Source organism: Myotis brandtii, unplaced genomic scaffold, assembly GCF_000412655.1.
Source record: "Myotis brandtii unplaced genomic scaffold, ASM41265v1 scaffold157, whole genome shotgun sequence".
Taxonomy (NCBI): Eukaryota; Metazoa; Chordata; class Mammalia; order Chiroptera; family Vespertilionidae; genus Myotis; species Myotis brandtii.
Window position 1 is genome coordinate 5,248,225 of NW_005355708.1, and position 17,084 is coordinate 5,265,308.

A 17,084-nucleotide genomic window follows, 5' to 3' on the forward strand; every position below is an offset into this window, starting at 1 on the left:
AGAGAGATCCAGACAGCAAGCTGAGCCTTTATTTTATAGCCAGAGGTAAACAAGGTAGTGGTCACCATAGTTACAATGTTCTTGTGAGTTTCACTTGTTTTGGCAGCACTTGCTGCATCTCCCTCAGCCCATTAGCTATCCAGGTAAGATCTAGGGAGCTCATAAGGTCAAGCCTAATTATTCTAAGAGGGCTGTGCCCTCTTAGCTGGGACTTGTTTGTGGCTTTGCCAATAGGTCAGTCCAAGGCTTAACCCTATAGCCGCTCCCTATAATATGTATCTTTTATTACTTTTTATTTTTTTAAAATATATTTTATTGATTTTTTTTACAGAGAGGAAGGGAGAGGGATAGAGAGTTAGAAACATCGATGAGAGAGAAACATCGATCAGCTACTTCCTGCACACCCCCTACTGGGGATGTGCCCACAACCAAGGTACATGCCCTTGACCGGAATCGAACCTGGGACCCTTCAGTCCGCAGGCCGACGCTCTATCCACTGAGCCAAACCGGTTACGGCTCCTTTATTACTTTTTAAATACCAGAATTGTGCCTGTTTCATTTAAAACCTTTTGTTTTTTTTCCTGTGAAGGACGTTTGCACAAAACTGTAGGAACATTGAAGTACTAAATTTAAATGGGTGTACAAAGACTACAGACGCGTAAGTATTTTGTGTTTTAGAAGGGTAAATCATAGCCCTTTGTGTCTTGCCTATAGAGGCTTTAAATGCATGCTACTAAGTACATTTAGCAAATTTCATTTTGGTATTATAAAATAAAGATATTTTAAAAGGAGAAAGTAACATTAAAGTAGCAATGAAATAAGGCATTTATTTTGGAATCTGGTGCAAATCCTATCTTGATCTTTTAAGTGAAACTTAAAAATAGTAATCATTGAATATACAGTAGGGATAATAATGATATAAATTACTAGGACAACTTATATTTCAAGAAGATACTAGTGGCTGTCATTCAGAAGACATGGTAAACAGATAATTTTATAAAAACATGTAAAATCTTACACCTGGGACTAAACATTGTGATAATCAATATTGACAGTATTGATTAAATGACTTTGAATGTACTGTGTTTGTATTGGTCGTAATATAAAAGAAATAAATTCTGATCCTTCATCCTTGAGAGTTTATCATCACAGACACAATAGACATCAAAGGTAAACATTTTTATAGCTCAAGAATATCTATTGGTAATAACATGTATCAAATAACATTTACATATTAGATAGGGAAGTTGTTGCCTATTGTGAGGTGAAGTGAAACCATTGGCGAATTATGTTTTCACAGCGAAGGGCCAGAATTATTCACTGAATTTTCCTGTTCAAAAAGTCCTCATAAAAGAGATATTTTTAGAATTGCTTGAATGAAGGAAAGTGGATGACACTCCAAGCACAGGGGCACATTATTTATTTTATTTCTTTCTTTGAGGTCACAACATTGTTCACTTTTAACATAGAAAGTATTTGAAAGACAAGGACTATGGTTATTAACAGGTATTACTCCTATGGATTGATTTGGAAATCTTTAATAGGAGAGACAATTTACTAACCCCTCCTCCAACCATTACTTTATACCAGTAGCCCAACATTTACTTTAGATAAATTACCTGTTTATTTTTTCCTTTGAATACTTAATGTAATAGAGATTAAGAATTTGACCACTTGGTATCTAAAAAGTGACATATAATTTACACATTTTTCTAGGAATTTATATACCAAAGATACACTGGCAAAAATCTAATACGATTTATGTACAAAGCTATTCATTTTTACTGTTTGTAATAGCAAATACTGCATTATTTTTTTAATGTTTTTATTTTTAGAGAGAGGAAACGAGAGATAGAAACATCGGTGAGAGAGAAACATTGATTGGCTGCCTCTCACACACTCCCTACTAAGGATCGAACCCGTGACCTCCTGGTTCATAGGTCAACGCTCAATCACTGAGCCACACCAGCTGGGCACTACTGCATTATTCTTAATAGCAAATGACAGAAAACAATCCAAATGTCTATTAGTAGATGTCTGGTTAAAAAAAAGGAATGAACCCTAGCCGGTTTGGCTCAATGGATAAAGTGTCAGCCTGGAGACTGAAGAGTTCTGGGTTTGATTCCAGTCAAGGACATGTACCTTGGTTGCAGGTTCCCTGGCCGTGGTTGGGTGCGTGCGGGAGGCAACCAATAGATGTGTCTCTCTCACATCAATGTTTCTCTCTGTCTCTCCCTCGCCCGTCCACTCTCTAAAAATCAATGGAAAAATATCATTGGGTGAGGATTAACAAACAAACAAGGAATGAGGAGAATCTTTCTATAGTACACTGGAGTGATTGACAGAACATACTGTTAAAAAAGCAAGCTGCAGAAGAATTTGTTTAATAAGATACCTTTTGTAGGGCCAGGGGATATAATACAAATATATATTCATACTTATTTTCTAGAAGAAGCAATGGAAAGGTAATCAAAAACTAATAAAAATGGTTACCTATGTGGGAGAGAGAACACCAAGAGACAGGAATGAAAGAGACTTCTGAAGTATCATGTTTTATACTTTAATAGCCATGTAAATGTTCTACATAATTAAAACATGAATTAAGCTAAAAAGAAATCAAAGCAGTCCCTAACAATCAAAAACAAAACACATGAACCCAGCCATACCAAATTGAAGCTATAACCACCAGAGAGAAATTACTACTTCTGACTTTTGACTTCTTAGAACACGTTTTAAGCATATGCCAAAGTAGACAAAATTGAACCCATCAGCCATCTTCAAATTGATAATTGAGAATTTATTACTTAATGGCTAGTCTGTGTCACCTTACCCCCTCATTTATCTTCTTTTGAAAAACATCTTAGACATTATATTATTTAATCAATAAGTATGCATTTCTAAAAGTTAAAGGCTGGGTCTGTTCTTTCTATTCCTTCTGTGGTCTCCCTGGGGAAAACAACCCTTCCACACATACAGAATTTTCAGATTCAGTCAAAAATTACAACACACAAAGAAGCAGGAAATGATACTAGAAGAAGAGCCAGAAAGAAAAACCAGCCAATAGAAACAGACCCAGAAGTGACAGAGATTATAAAATTGAACAATAAAGAGTTTGAAAATAGCAATTACAAATATGCTAAAAATTTTTAAGGAAAATTTAAAGATAATATAGAGATTAAAAGGATGGGAAAAGATATACTATTACAAACACTAGTCACAGGAACGTTGAAGTGGTTATTAATATCAGCTGGTGATGTAAACTTTAGGAAGAAGAGTGGATGCAAAAGATACTAAGTGGTGCCCTCATCTTTCAGTAAATGATTAAATTTGTATATCAAAACCAGTAAAATTATAGAACACTTGAGCAACACTATCAGTGAACTTGTCCTTTTTTTTATATATAAATTTTATTGCCCCCCCCCCCCGAACTTGTCCTAATTGACATTTATAGAATGCTATACCAAAAAGCACCAGAATAAGCTTTTCAAGTGCACTTGGAATACTCAATAATACACACCAAGTAATGGGCCATAAAACAAATTTCAATAAATTTAGAAGAATTGAAATCCTATTGAATGTGTTCTATAGCATCAACAATATTTAAGTAGAAATCAACAACACGTCTATAATAATAAAAGTGTAATATGCTAATTAGACTGGATGTCCTTCCAGAAGACCTTCCAGATGAAGCCAGGGCTGCGAGGGAAGCCGGTGCCAGCAGCTGGGGGAAGGAAGGCCTACTCTTGCACGAATTTCGTGCATCGGGCCTCTAGTATCTAAATAATGTAAAAATTAAATACCACCTTCTGAATAACCTATGGATCAAGGAATAAATTACAAAGGAAACTAGAAAATATGTTTTGCTGTATGATAATGAAGACACAACATTGAGACTTTGGATGTCCTTCCAGAAGACCTTCCAGATGAAGCCAGGGCTGCGAGGGAAGCCGGTGCCAGCAGCTGGGGGAAGGAAGGCCTACTCTTGCACGAATTTCGTGCATCGGGCCTCTAGTATCTAAATAATGTAAAAATTAAATACCACCTTCTGAATAACCTATGGATCAAGGAATAAATTACAAAGGAAACTAGAAAATATGTTTTGCTGTATGATAATGAAGACACAACATTGAGACTTGTAAAATGCACCAAAGGCAGTGAAGTGCTTAGGGAAAAGTGTATAGCTTTAAATACGTATACAGATTTCCCTTGCTATCTGAAAGTGTCCCTAGGAAACCTTTCTTAAGCCAAATTTATATAAAATAATGAAGCTTTGGACACCTTAAGAGATGAACAAAATAAACTGAGACAAAGCACAGATGCTCAGACATAGTTCAAAGCCAGGGTGACTTGCCCTGGCCAGTGTGGCTCAGTTGATTGGAGTGTCCTCCCATACACTGAAAGGTGGCAGTTCAATTCCTGGTCAGGGCACATATCCAGGTCTGGGTTAAATCCCTATCAGGGTACTTATGGGAGGCAACCAATCCATGTTTCTCTTTCTCCTTTACTCTCTCTGACATTTAAGAATGTCAGAACAATTCTTGACTTTGGACTATATAACAGTAGGTAACTGATGAGATTTACTGTCCTCTAGAAAAAAAGAACAAAAGCCACATGATCATCCAGTGTGATAGGCAGCCTCTAAAAAGGCCCCCAAGTAATTCCTACCTCCCTAGTATTCACACCCTTGTGAAGGTCCCCTGCATGCACTGGACCTAATTAAGGTCTCATTTCTAACAATAGAAAACAGCAAAAGAGATTGGGTGTCACTTTGGAGGTCAGGTTACAAAAAGATTGTGACTTCTGTCTTGCTCTACTTTTTCTCAGGGCTCTGACTTGCGGGGGAAGCAGGGCAAGTTGCCCTGTTTTGAGTAGTTCTGTGGAGAGGCCCTTGTGGCTAAGAAGTGAGGTCTCTGGCCAAGAGCCAGTGAGGACCTAAAGCCTACCAAAACCCAAATGAGTGAACCTCCAGTTGGATCTTCTGAGGTCTGCCAAAAGCTGCTTAAATGAGCTTGGAAGGGAATCTGTACTCAGTTAATCTTTGAGATGACTACAACTGTGGCCAATCCCTTGATTACAGTCTTGTGAGAGACCCTGAGTCAGAGGCACCCTGCTAAACTGCCTGTTCAGGTATTCCTGGCCCACAAACTCTGTGAGATAATAAGTGTTTGTTGTTGTAAGCTTCTTACTTTGGGGCAATCTCTTATACAACAATAGATGACATCATTAGATAAGAAAGCACATGACAAAATCCAGCATCCATTCATGATAAAAATTCTCAACAAACTAGGAATAGAAGGGCATTCCCTCAATCTGGTCAAAGGTGTCCATGAAAAACTTACTGCTAGCCATCATACTTAATGGTGAAACACTGAATGCTTCACCCTAAGGCAGTGATGGCGAACCTTTTGAGCTCCGCGTGTCAGCATTTTGAAAAAACCTAATTTAACTCTGGTGCCATGTCACGTATAGAAATTTTTTGATATTTGCAACCATAGTAAAACAAAGATTTATATTTTTGATATTTATTTTATATATTTAAATGCCATTTAACAAAGAAAAATCAACCCAAAAAATGAGTTCGCGTGTCACCTCTGACACGTGTGTCATAGGTTCGCCATCACTGCCCTAAGGTCAGAAGCCAGGATGTTAACTCTTGCCATTTCTATTTAACATTCTTTTGGAGATTCTGACCAATGCAGTCCGTTCATTACAGAATTACAAAATAAAAGCCCAATAGAAGATTATATTCCATACCTACTAAAATGGCTATAATAAAAAGGGGGGGGGCAAATACCAAGTATTTGGCGCAAAGATGTGGAGAAACTGGGGCCTTCATAGGTTGCTGGTGAGAATCTAAAATGGTACAGCCGCTTTATTTAGAAAGCAGTTTAGCAACTTCTTAAAAAGTCAAACTTAGTATAGGACCTAGCAATTCTCCTAGGCATCTAGCCAGAAGAAATGGAAGTATAGGTCCACACAAAAACCTAAGAAACATATCTGCCAAATAGAATGTATGGTTCTTATTTGGATCCTAATTTGATCAAATCAACTTGACAAAAGCATTTATGAGAGAATTGGGGAAAATTAAATATAGTGATATCAGATATTAAGGAATTAAAGCCCTTATCTATTAAAAATATGTCCTGAAATATTTACAGGTGAAATATGTCTGGGATTTGCTTTAAAATACTGGAACGAAAAAAAGGAGAGAAATGGGTGAAATAGAAATAGAATATTGATAAATGTAGAAGCATAATGATGGTACATGTGCTTTCTCTGATATTCATTCTTGTGTATATTTGAAATTTTTCATAAATTAAAAAAATTAAACTGAGGCCTTGACCACTGTAAAAAGAGCCTCTAAGAAATTCATAAAGTAGGAAGTAATGTTACATAACTTGTTTCAGCCCAGCACTGGTCCATCCTCTGTATTTCTTGCAAAAATTCAGTTATTATATTACTGCCATGCAAGAGGTTATCTTGAGCAGAGATTTCAGTGAAAGAGCAGAGACAGAGCTTTCAGTCTTCATGTCTCCCCTCTTGCTAGCAGGTAGTAGCTTTCTGATGTTCCTGAATTTGCAAAGTGCATTTATCAGCACATATGCAGTTTGCTTTTAGTAGCTATTAATATTTCCAAATGTGAATAAAGCACCGTCTTCCCCTCATGCAAATTCTCATACACATCACAGCCTTTTTTATCCTTTATAAAGGCCACTGGTTTTCTTCCTCAACGTGAAAGGTTCCAGGATTGATAGCTGCTTTTATTAGGGGTATGGAAATTTTACAGTTCTTAAGTATATACATGTATTTAATGAAAATCGTGTATGATATAGTAAGGATGTGTTATTATTTGTTTATTTATTATTTTCTCCTTTTTCCATTTTTCAGTACATGTACTAGCCTTAGCAAGTTCTGTTCCAAACTCAGGCACCTTGACTTGGCTTCCTGTACATCAATAACAAACATGTCTCTAAAAGCTCTGAGGTAAATTTCTTAAGATAAGATTGTCCAACAATCAGAACAAAAACTTATTTAAAAAAATAATAACTGACATAAAGTTGAAATTGAAGGAAACTGTGTTTTATGGGTATGTACAACAGTTCAGAATAGATCTTTTACCACTTGCCCAAATTATAGGACAGGTGAAATGACTAGAGGTAAGTAAGGCTTATTTATACATGAATGATTAGTTGTTTTTATGGAGGCTTCCTCCCCTCTTCCCCAAAAATGACACAGAATGTCACTTAGTGATTAAAGCAGTGCTCTGGAGTTAGGTCATTAATCAGGTACCTTGAACAAATGTAGTCCTTGTGAGTTTTTCCTTGTCATTTCAGGTTTGTTACTAGGATTAAACCGTATTATCATTATTTGATAACATTAAGCCAAACCATATAAAGTTGTCAATATTCCAGCAGCTTTTGTCTTATAAAAATGACAGTTTCATGTGTTTTAACTTAATATATATAAATTGCTTAGCATATAGTAAGCACTTAATAAGTTATCATTGTTTTAATGGTATTGTATTTTTTTAAAAATACATTACAGAAAATGTATCTTATAAGGAAGGTGAGATGCCCGTTCTCTTTCTAACTTTATTTTTTATCAGCCTTTTATGGTCCATATATTGGTTACATTTATGAATAATAAGAATTAATCTACTAAAAGATTTAGTTAAGTAGAGTATAAGTAATCTAAAAATGTGGCTCCTAGACCTTCCTTATGAATATTAAGCACATATGTATCTAAGGCTGTTTGCTGCGTAAGATAATAGCATAAAATAATAACATTTAGAGTTTACAAAATATTAACATAAATGATCTCATTTATTTGAAAACCTTGTGCGGTAGATAACCTTGTGAGGTAGATATAGATAGTGTCTACTTTACAGACAGAAAATCTAAAACTTTTTTGAATACCAGGTAATGTGAGTCAACCGTGGCATGTAACTGAATAAGATATTGTTGCTGCCCTTAAGTTTCTCAGAGTCTAGTGGGAGAAAAAAACACTAAACATGTCATCATGTTACAGTGTGGTAATAGAAGCAATACAGTGCTGTGATAGAAGTACGGTCAGCAGTTAGGGGAGAACATAGACGTGCCTGTGTCTAATCTTGGTTAAAAGAGATTCAGGTAGGCTTCCTGAAGTGACTTGCTTGAAGTCACACTATTAATGTTGAAGAATGGGCTTGAACCAAGATCCCCTGGCTTTATTTTGTAAAACAGTTAAATCAATATTTTCCAAAGAATGTCATAGAGCTTGGATTCTTCCATAGATCATATAGGAAATCAAAGTTCAAAGATAAAGCTAGTAAAGCCAGAGATCAAATACAATATATTTTAAATTCAGCTTATAGAAATAGTACTCTAGATGCTTCCCAGATAAGGAATATTTATAGATCCACTGTAATTTTTAAAGTAAAAGTTTAAATGTCCTCATTAGTACTTTGATAAGTAATAGAATTATTTGATGGAGAATCTGAGTTTGACTCTAAGCTTTATTAACTACTTGCTCAACTTGAACAAGTCACTTAATTTTTGTTTCCTATCTAGGGAACTTATAAATGTGTGATAAGTACAAAAAGAATATAACTTGAAAAGTATAAACTTCCATTAAAATCTAATATATCTGGAAATAATACTGTGCTTGGTGTTTGTTAGCTAAGCTGGATTTGAGCTAGCCCTCCTAGTGATAGAGTTCCATACGAACACCACAGACATCGATAAACCCACTTTTGCGATTATGAGATTGCCGGTGTTCTAAATCTATGTTAAGTAAATATGCATATTCTTGGAAGATCATGGGGCTTTATCCATTTTCCAACTAAAGGGCCAATAAAATGAGACTTTGGTGCCTTTGGAATTGGATTTAGTCATATGTTTGTTTCATTTTGTTTTAACCAAGTGAGGGATGTCCACTGTTGGAGCAATTGAACATTTCCTGGTGTGACCAAGTAACCAAGGATGGCATCCAAGCACTAGTGAGAGGCTGTGGGGGTCTCAAAGCCTTATTCTTAAAAGGCTGCACACAGGTAATACTCTATGTAGTGCTTGTGAATGATAGAGAAACTTAAAGAATATGTAATTGTTTTGTGTTACTGACCAAAGACATATTTACCAAAAATTACCGTTTTCCTTAGAGTAAAAAAAAGAGAGAGAGAGAGAGAAGAGAGAAGAAGAAGGAACATCTGACCAAAGATAAATTTTTGTTTTGAGGGAAGGCAGACTGGGGAGACAAAAATCATACTGAGCAAGCACCACAGGCAGGAAGGATTTCATGCAGTTTAATCTGAAAAGAAAACTTGCGTATTGTTACTGCCTGAGACCTTGAACTAAATAGGCAAGGAAGACCATCTTGAAAATTTTCACTAGTTTTTAAACCACCAGAAGCTTTTCTTAAATGTACCAAGTATACAGCAACCTACATTTTATAGTGTTGATGCTTATTTCCTGCCAGTCACATTACAAATTCAACATATTTTGTCATTACTGGAAGGCATTGGCATGGGAATAATCAAGAGTGGGTTTAGAAGTGACTGACTCTCATTACCTTATTTTTTTAATGATTACTCAAACCATTCCTTGAATTCCATTTAAAATGCCCTCATTTTTTTTCACCACGATGGGAGATGTTCCATTGTTTGAAACAGAGCTTTGGAAGTATGACTACCTTCAAACAACAGCTTGCGCTTCTGGTTATTTACGGAATCCTAAAAAATATTGATTGGAATGCATCATTACAATCAATTACTTGCCATCTGTTCTCAGCACTGTACTCATAGCACTCATCTTTCAGCAGCAGATAAACTGTGGATTCCTTTCTTAGCTCCTGCTCCCAAAAATACAGGGATTGTAGAAATGTGAAAATTCTTTTAGGTTCATAAATGCTCAGCAAAATGCTGTAAAGCATATTTATCAGAAGAAAAACCCACAAACATTAGGCAATGTTTATTTTTTTCTTGATTTCATGATAATAAGAATTCGATATGGTAAGAACTGATAAAAAAATAAAATGTACTGATCATATAAATTACATCTTTATGTGACCATGGTTCATTGTTCCTTTGAACAGTGGAACTTGGTTGGCTATATTTAAAATATATTGATGAATGTGTACTCTCTTAAACTTTTATCCTTTGAATTATTTTTTCTCTCTTTTTAATCTTTCTAGCTAGAAGATGAAGCTCTCAAGTACATAGGTGCACACTGTCCTGAGCTGGTGACTTTGAACTTGCAGACCTGCTTGGTAAGCAGTCCTTCCTACAGATCTTCTGTATTACTAATTGACTTCTGTGTTATTACTATAATAGTTTCAGTCATCAAGGCCAGTAGTTTTTCCACTTTAACCCAGGGGACACAGTAGTCAGATGATTCTTTACTTGCTTAACGATAGTCCAGGGCCTTTTTAAAAATATATTTTTTTAATATGTTTTTATTGATTTTAGAGGGAGAGGGAGAGAGAGACATAGAAATATCGATGCAAAATATCGATTGATTGCCCCCTATTGGGGATCGAACTTTCAGCCTGGGCATGTGCCCTGACTGGGAAAGTGTTCCAGTAACCTCTTGGTTCATGGGTCGACGCTCCACCACTGAGCCACATTGGCTGGGCTCTCCCAGGGGCTTTGACATGGATAAATGGGTAGTTTATTCAGAATTCCAAATTCTAAATAGGCTAACCTATAACTTCCTCCCTTTCTTTTCTATATAAGACTACTCTACTATATAGAATTAAATCATTCACAAGCTTCAGTATTTAAAATATTTTTGATAAGTTCATCGCAGTCCCATTGATTAAGATCTATCAGTAAGTCAGAACTATTGGGAACCACTGATCTAAACAGATGGCAAGCAAAATGTGCCCTTTAAATTATACTCGAATAGTATTTGCAGTTCACATATGTTTCTTTAGACTATCAACTTTTTTGTTTCTATCCCAAAATCCTCAATTTTACTTGAAGAATTTGCTGAAACTTCAGTATCCTGGAACATTGGCAATGAACCTTTAGCTTTTCGCTCTTGCCTTGGAAAGTACATGTGTGTGTTGCTTTGGAATGAGAGCCTCTCTCAGCAATGAAAAAAAGTTGATGAGGGTTTTCCTTGTTTTTACTAGGCCTTTTGATTATTATACTCTCCCCTTCTTGTTTAATCACCTAAAACTTGAGAGCATAGTGGCTGCTTAGTTTAAAGATGATATTTTAGTTTAAAACTGCCACATTTTGTACAATTTCAGCAACTTGTCCTTCAGCCCTTAGGGGTGGTGCTTCTGCTTAGGAGGCTTCTGCTTAGGAGGCTTCTGGGGACTGAGTTAAAGATCCTTAGGGGTGGTGCTTCTGCTTAGGAGGCTTCTGGGGACTGAGTTAAAGAAATTACATTCTTTTCCATTCTGACCACCCCTTCCTTTTAATTCGATTGCCATAGCTGCTCATTACCAGATTTGCCTAATTTTATTCATGAAACTGACCTGAGAGAAAGAGCTTATATAACTATGGTAAACATGAAACCATCATCTTAAAACGATAGGAAAAAACTGTTCTTGAGCGTCTTCAGATTTTTATATGCATATACACGCATACATTCTGTATATATTTGTATATATATGTTGCATATACATTTGTACATACACATTACCATACCTACCATTTACCATTATAGTTTCATTTCCTTTACCCTTCCAGCAGGCAAAAAACACAGTTGAGAAGCATAAAGAACCAGTTCTATCATGTATTTATTTTACTGTTTCCCTTCCCCCAGATATTAGGACATGAGTTACTCCTTCATCATTCCTTCCATGTGATGCTTTAATATTCATGAGACTTCATGTTCCTGCCCAAATTGAAGTGACAAAAGTACATTCTTGATCCATTCTCTTTTTCTTGACTAATTTAAAAACATAGAATTTTAGTAAATTTTACTTTCTAAAATTCAAAGTAATGGTAATATGACTTACTTTTCTCCTCTCCTTCCTCTGTAATTTCTTAAAGACTTTAAAACATTAAAAATGATTTATAAACTAATGTCACCTTGATAAATTCAATTAAAAAAATATATTAAAAAGGCTTGGCCAGCATGGCTCAGTGGTTGAGCATGGACCTATGAACTAAGAACCACTCTGGCTGGGCATGATTTTTTTTTTTTTAATAATTCTTTTTGCCGAAACCGGTTTGGCTCAGTGGATGGAGCGTCGGCCTGCGGACTGAAAGGTCCCGGGTTCGATTCCGGTCAAGGGCATGTACCTGGGTTGCGGGCACATCCCCAGTAGGAGATGTGCGGGAGGCAGCTGATCGATGTTTCTCTCTCATCGATGTTTCTAACTCTCTATCTCTCTCCCTTTCTCTCTGTAAAAAATCAATAAAATATATTTAAAAAAAAAAGAAAAAAAGAAAAAAATAATAATTCTTTTTTGTTAAGTATTACATATGTCCCCTTTTCTCCAGCCCGACTCCGCCCCCTGCCCCAGGCCCTCATTGCCTCATTATCTGTGTCCATGGGCCATGCATATACAAGGTCCTTGGTTGATTACCTCCCACCCACCTACCCTCCCCCACATTCCCTCGGAGATTCCAAACTCGGTTCCATGCTTCCATGTAACATCTCTGTTCTTTTTTTTCTTTTTAATATATTTTTGTTGATTTCAGAGAGAGAAAGGGAGAGGCAGAGAGGGATAGAGACATCAATGATGAGAGAGAGTCATCCATTGGCTGCCTCCTACACTCCCCTTACCAGGGACTGAGCCCACGACCCCGGCATGTACCTGACCGGGAATCAACCCACAACCTCCTGGGTCAGAGGTCAACACTCAACCACTGAGCAACACCAGCCAGACACATCTTTGTTCTTTTTAATTTTAAAATAATTTGAAACCTACAAAATTATATTTGAGCTAAACACAACTGTTTCCATAAATTAGAATATTCTTTATTAGAAAACAAAAATATAGAAATAAATGAATCTGTGGTTGATATGAGACTGCAGTTGTCATCCACGGGTGGTTTTGTTTTTTAAAATAAGTTTTTAGTAATTTAGTATCAATTTTGAACTTGTTAGTATGTTTAAACTATTAAAATACTGCCATTTTTATTGGTTTTCTAGGTTTTAAAACCATTTAATTGAATGTACACCATGACACTCCCCATGCTGTTCCCAACTGATTAGATTAAAAGAATCCCTTTATAGCTTCTTGCCCCCAAAATGAGCACAGATTCTCTTGCAAACTAAATCAAAAGAAACTGGGAGGAAAAAAACAAATTGTGTTCCTTTTCCTTTAGGTCTGCTACCTGATTAATATTAAATCTGCTTTTATTTCTTTTTGGTACTTCTTTTCACAGGTGACATTTTTCCTTTTCTGCAAAGTTACTAATATCTATGGGGATTTTTTGCTCTTGTTTTTTTAGCAAATCACAGATGAAGGTCTCATTACTATATGTAGAGGGTGCCATAAGTTACAGTCCCTCTGTGCCTCCGGCTGCTCCAACATCACGGATGCCATCCTGAATGCTCTGGGTCAGAACTGCCCACGGCTTAGGTAAAATTTCTTTTCTTTTTTAAAATGCATTGGGTTTTAGAGAGAAAAAACCCCACAGATTTGTGTTCCTCTTATTTATGCATTTATTGATTGGTTCTTTATTTTCATTTTTATTTTTTTATCCTCATCCAAGGATATGTTTATTGATTTTAGAGAGGAAGATAGAGAGAAACATCGATGTGAGAGAGAAACTTCGATTGGTTACCTCCTATACACACAAAACCGGGGATGAAACCCGCAATCTAGGTGTCTACCCTGACCAGGAATCCATCCTGCAAACTTTTGGTATACGGGACGACGCTCCAACCAAGTGAGCCACCCAGACAGGGCCATTGGTTCATTCTTGTATGTGCCCGGACTGGGGATCAAACCTGAAACCTTGGCATAGCGGGATGACACCTTAACCAATTGAGCTACCCAGCCAGGGCAACGTTTCTTGTTTAGCTTAAAAATATTGGGAAGAGAACAGAGGACTCCTTCACTTGGAACCTTGAAATTTTTAAGGTAGACACTACAAGGCCACTACCCCTTTAGATGCCCTCTTGCTTTATACTTTATTGGATTTACATGTAATTGGCCTGAATCAGCGGAAAATAGTCTCCATTTTTTACTTCTTGCTAGCCATACTAGAAAAAAAATCACTTTGTTTTATTACTTGAGAAAAGAAATAAAGAGGCATTTTCTCTTACTAATGCTTTCATATGTAAGATGGTCCCCTGCTTACAATGGTTCAACTTATGATTCTTTTTTTTTTAATATATTTTTATTGATTTTTTACAGAGAGGAAGGGAGAGGTATAGAGAGTTAGAAACATCAGTGAGAGAGAAACATTGATCAGCTGCCTCCTGCACACCCCCCACCAGGGATGTGCCCGCAACCAAGGTACATGCCCTTGACCAGAATCGAACCTGGGACCCTTCAGTCCGCAGGCTGACGCTCTATCCACTGAGCCAAACCAGCCAGGGCCAACTTATGATTCTTTGACTTTATGATGGTGGAAGGTGATACACATAATAAATTACATGAGATAGTCAACATTTTATAAAATAAGCTTGTGTTAGATGATTTTGCCCAACTGGAAGCTAATGTAAGTGTTCTGAGCACATGTAATGTAGGCTTGGCTAAAATTATGATGTTTGGGAGGTTAGGGGTATTAAATGGACTTTTGACTTAACAATATTGTCTACTTTTGAGGGGTTTGTCTGGACATAACCCCATCACAAGGCAAGGAGTATCTGTAATTCCTTTCTGAAGAAAGTTTTTGAAGGCCTGTCCTGTGGTCATTTATGTTGTAATAATGATGCTAGGTACATAGCAGAAAGTATTTAAAAAGAAAAAACAGCCCTATAGGAGAACCTCCTTTATGCTTATTAATGGTATTTTGGAGCAAGCCTTATTTCTTCATAGCTCCACCTCTTTGGCTAAATGTTTATTAAGAATGCTGTGTTGACATGCACATGGTATCAAACCCATGTTGATTCTGTAAGAGCACACAACACACTGTTTTAATCTCCATATACCATTTTAAAAAAATAAAACATACTATATTTATATATTAGACATATTAGCCATTGCTCTAAGTGATTCACAAATATTAATTTACTTAATCATCAAACACCATATAAGCCCTGTTATTATCTCCATATTGTAGATGAAGAAAACTGAAGCCCAGAGAGGTCAAGTAACCTGTTCAAGGTCTCACAGCTAGAGTAAGTGCAGGAGCAAGGATTCAAACCCAGGCAGTCTGGCTCCAGAAACCACTTGTTTGACATAGAATAATCATTTATTAAACTTTTTTTGTAATCATCTGGCCATGGGCCTGACTGTAATTAGTGAAAGAAAATCTGGCTACAGTATCAAAATTCCTTAATAGATCATAGACTTGTTTGTCAAAATAAGTAATATCAGAAGCCTAGAGTAGAATTCTATTCAGGAGCTAAGGAGGTAGCCAAACTCCTGTCTAAAAATATTACCCACTAGAGGCCCGGTGCATGAAATTCGTGCACTGGGGAAAAAGGGTCCCTCAGCCCAGCCTGTGCCCTCTCGTAGTCCAGGACTCCTCAGGGGATGTCCGACTACCAGCTTAGGCCCGGGATCCCTCTTGCAGTTTGTGACCCCTTGCTCCTTACCACCCACCTGCTCGCTGCTCCTTACTACTCCATTTGCTGCTCCTTAGGACTGCCGTGGAGGTGGGAGAGGCTCCCGCCACTGCCACTGCACTCGCCAGCCTTGAGCCCGGCTTCTGGCTGAGTGGTGCTCCCCCTATGGGAGTGCACTGACCACCCGGGGGCAGCTACTGCGTTGAGAGTCTGCCCCCTGGTGATCAGTACACATCATAGCGACCTGTCATTCCGCCATTCGGTCGATTTGTATATTAGGGTTTTATTATATAGGATTCCCTTTAAAAAAAAATGTTATTGATTTTAGAGAGGAAGAGAGAGGGAGAGAGAGATAGAAACATCAATGATGAGAGAATCATTGATCAGCTGCCTCCTGCATGCCCCTCACTGGGGATCGAGCCCACAACCCAGGCATGTGCCTTTGACCGGAATTGAACCTGGGACCCTTCAGTCCACAGGCTGATGCTCTATCCACTAAGCCAAATCAGCTGGGGCTTACCTGGTCCCTTTTTGTTTTAAAGAGAGGGGCGTTCAGCTTCCTCCTCTTTCGTGTTTTATCTTATTGTTAGAACAGAAAGGCTCTCAGATGTGATACTTCAATCAGTTCATGTTGTTCCATTAGACACAGCATTCACTTCTCTTTTCTTATCTTTTTTATTTTTGTTTTTTTATATTTTTATTGATTTCAGAAAGGAAGGGAGAGGGAATCATTGATCGGCTGCCTCCTATACATCTCCTATTGGAGATCGAGTCGCAACTGGGCATATGCCCTGACCTGGAAGCGAACCTTGACCTCCTGCTTTATAGGCCGACACTCAGTCACATAGCCACACTGGCCAAGCTAATTTATCTTTATTGTTGAAAGTATTACATATTGCCCCCTTTTTCCCCCCATTGATTCCCTCCACCCTGCCTCCACCCCCTCTAGAGATTGTCACTTGATAATGATTTCTTATACTTCTGTAAGTAATTTGTAAGCAAACATAAATATTCTATGGTACCATAGTGCAGATGCCACCAAACTTTTCACAGAAAAGCTATGTTTGACTTCTCAGTCCTGTGATTGGTATTTAGGTTGTTGTGTAGCAGTTCCTGAATAGGTCAGTGGCTGCCAGCTCAGCTCCCCTCTCCACTGGCCTCCCTGGGAACATGTGGGAGGAGCCAGGAAACATAAGGTTATTTTTTCATAAGTATGGAATTTCATGTTTGGGATAGGCCTGTAATTAATCAGTCCTTTTGTAACATTTTAAAAATCTATCTAAATCTGAGTGGGCCTACATGTAAAATAGGAAAAGAGAATAATTTTCTTTAGCAACAGATTAACAGAGTACCATGTCCATTTCCCTTGTTTTCTAGAAGCAGGCTGTCCTCTGGGTGCAAGCAATATGCCATCAAAAGCCTTTTCATTTATTTTATTTTATTATTATTATTATTATTATTATT

General features: G+C 37.2%; 1 protein-coding gene across 4 annotated transcripts in view; it reads left to right on the plus strand.

The window, feature by feature from the left end:
- FBXL20 (F-box and leucine-rich repeat protein 20) overlaps positions 1-17,084 on the plus strand; it is a 69,815-nt gene that overhangs the window by 40,530 nt on the left and 12,201 nt on the right. For all 4 annotated transcript variants that reach the window (XR_001361234.1, XR_001361233.1, XM_005861900.2 and 1 more), the window contains exons 6-10: positions 590-658; positions 6,889-6,984; positions 8,902-9,028; positions 10,168-10,242; positions 13,391-13,521. Coding sequence is in view for 2 of the 4 variants with exons in the window: in XM_005861900.2 (XP_005861962.1) it covers positions 590-658; positions 6,889-6,984; positions 8,902-9,028; positions 10,168-10,242; positions 13,391-13,521 (498 nt within the window). In the remaining 2 variants the exon portion in view is untranslated. The remainder of the gene's footprint in view (positions 1-589; positions 659-6,888; positions 6,985-8,901; positions 9,029-10,167; positions 10,243-13,390; positions 13,522-17,084) is intronic.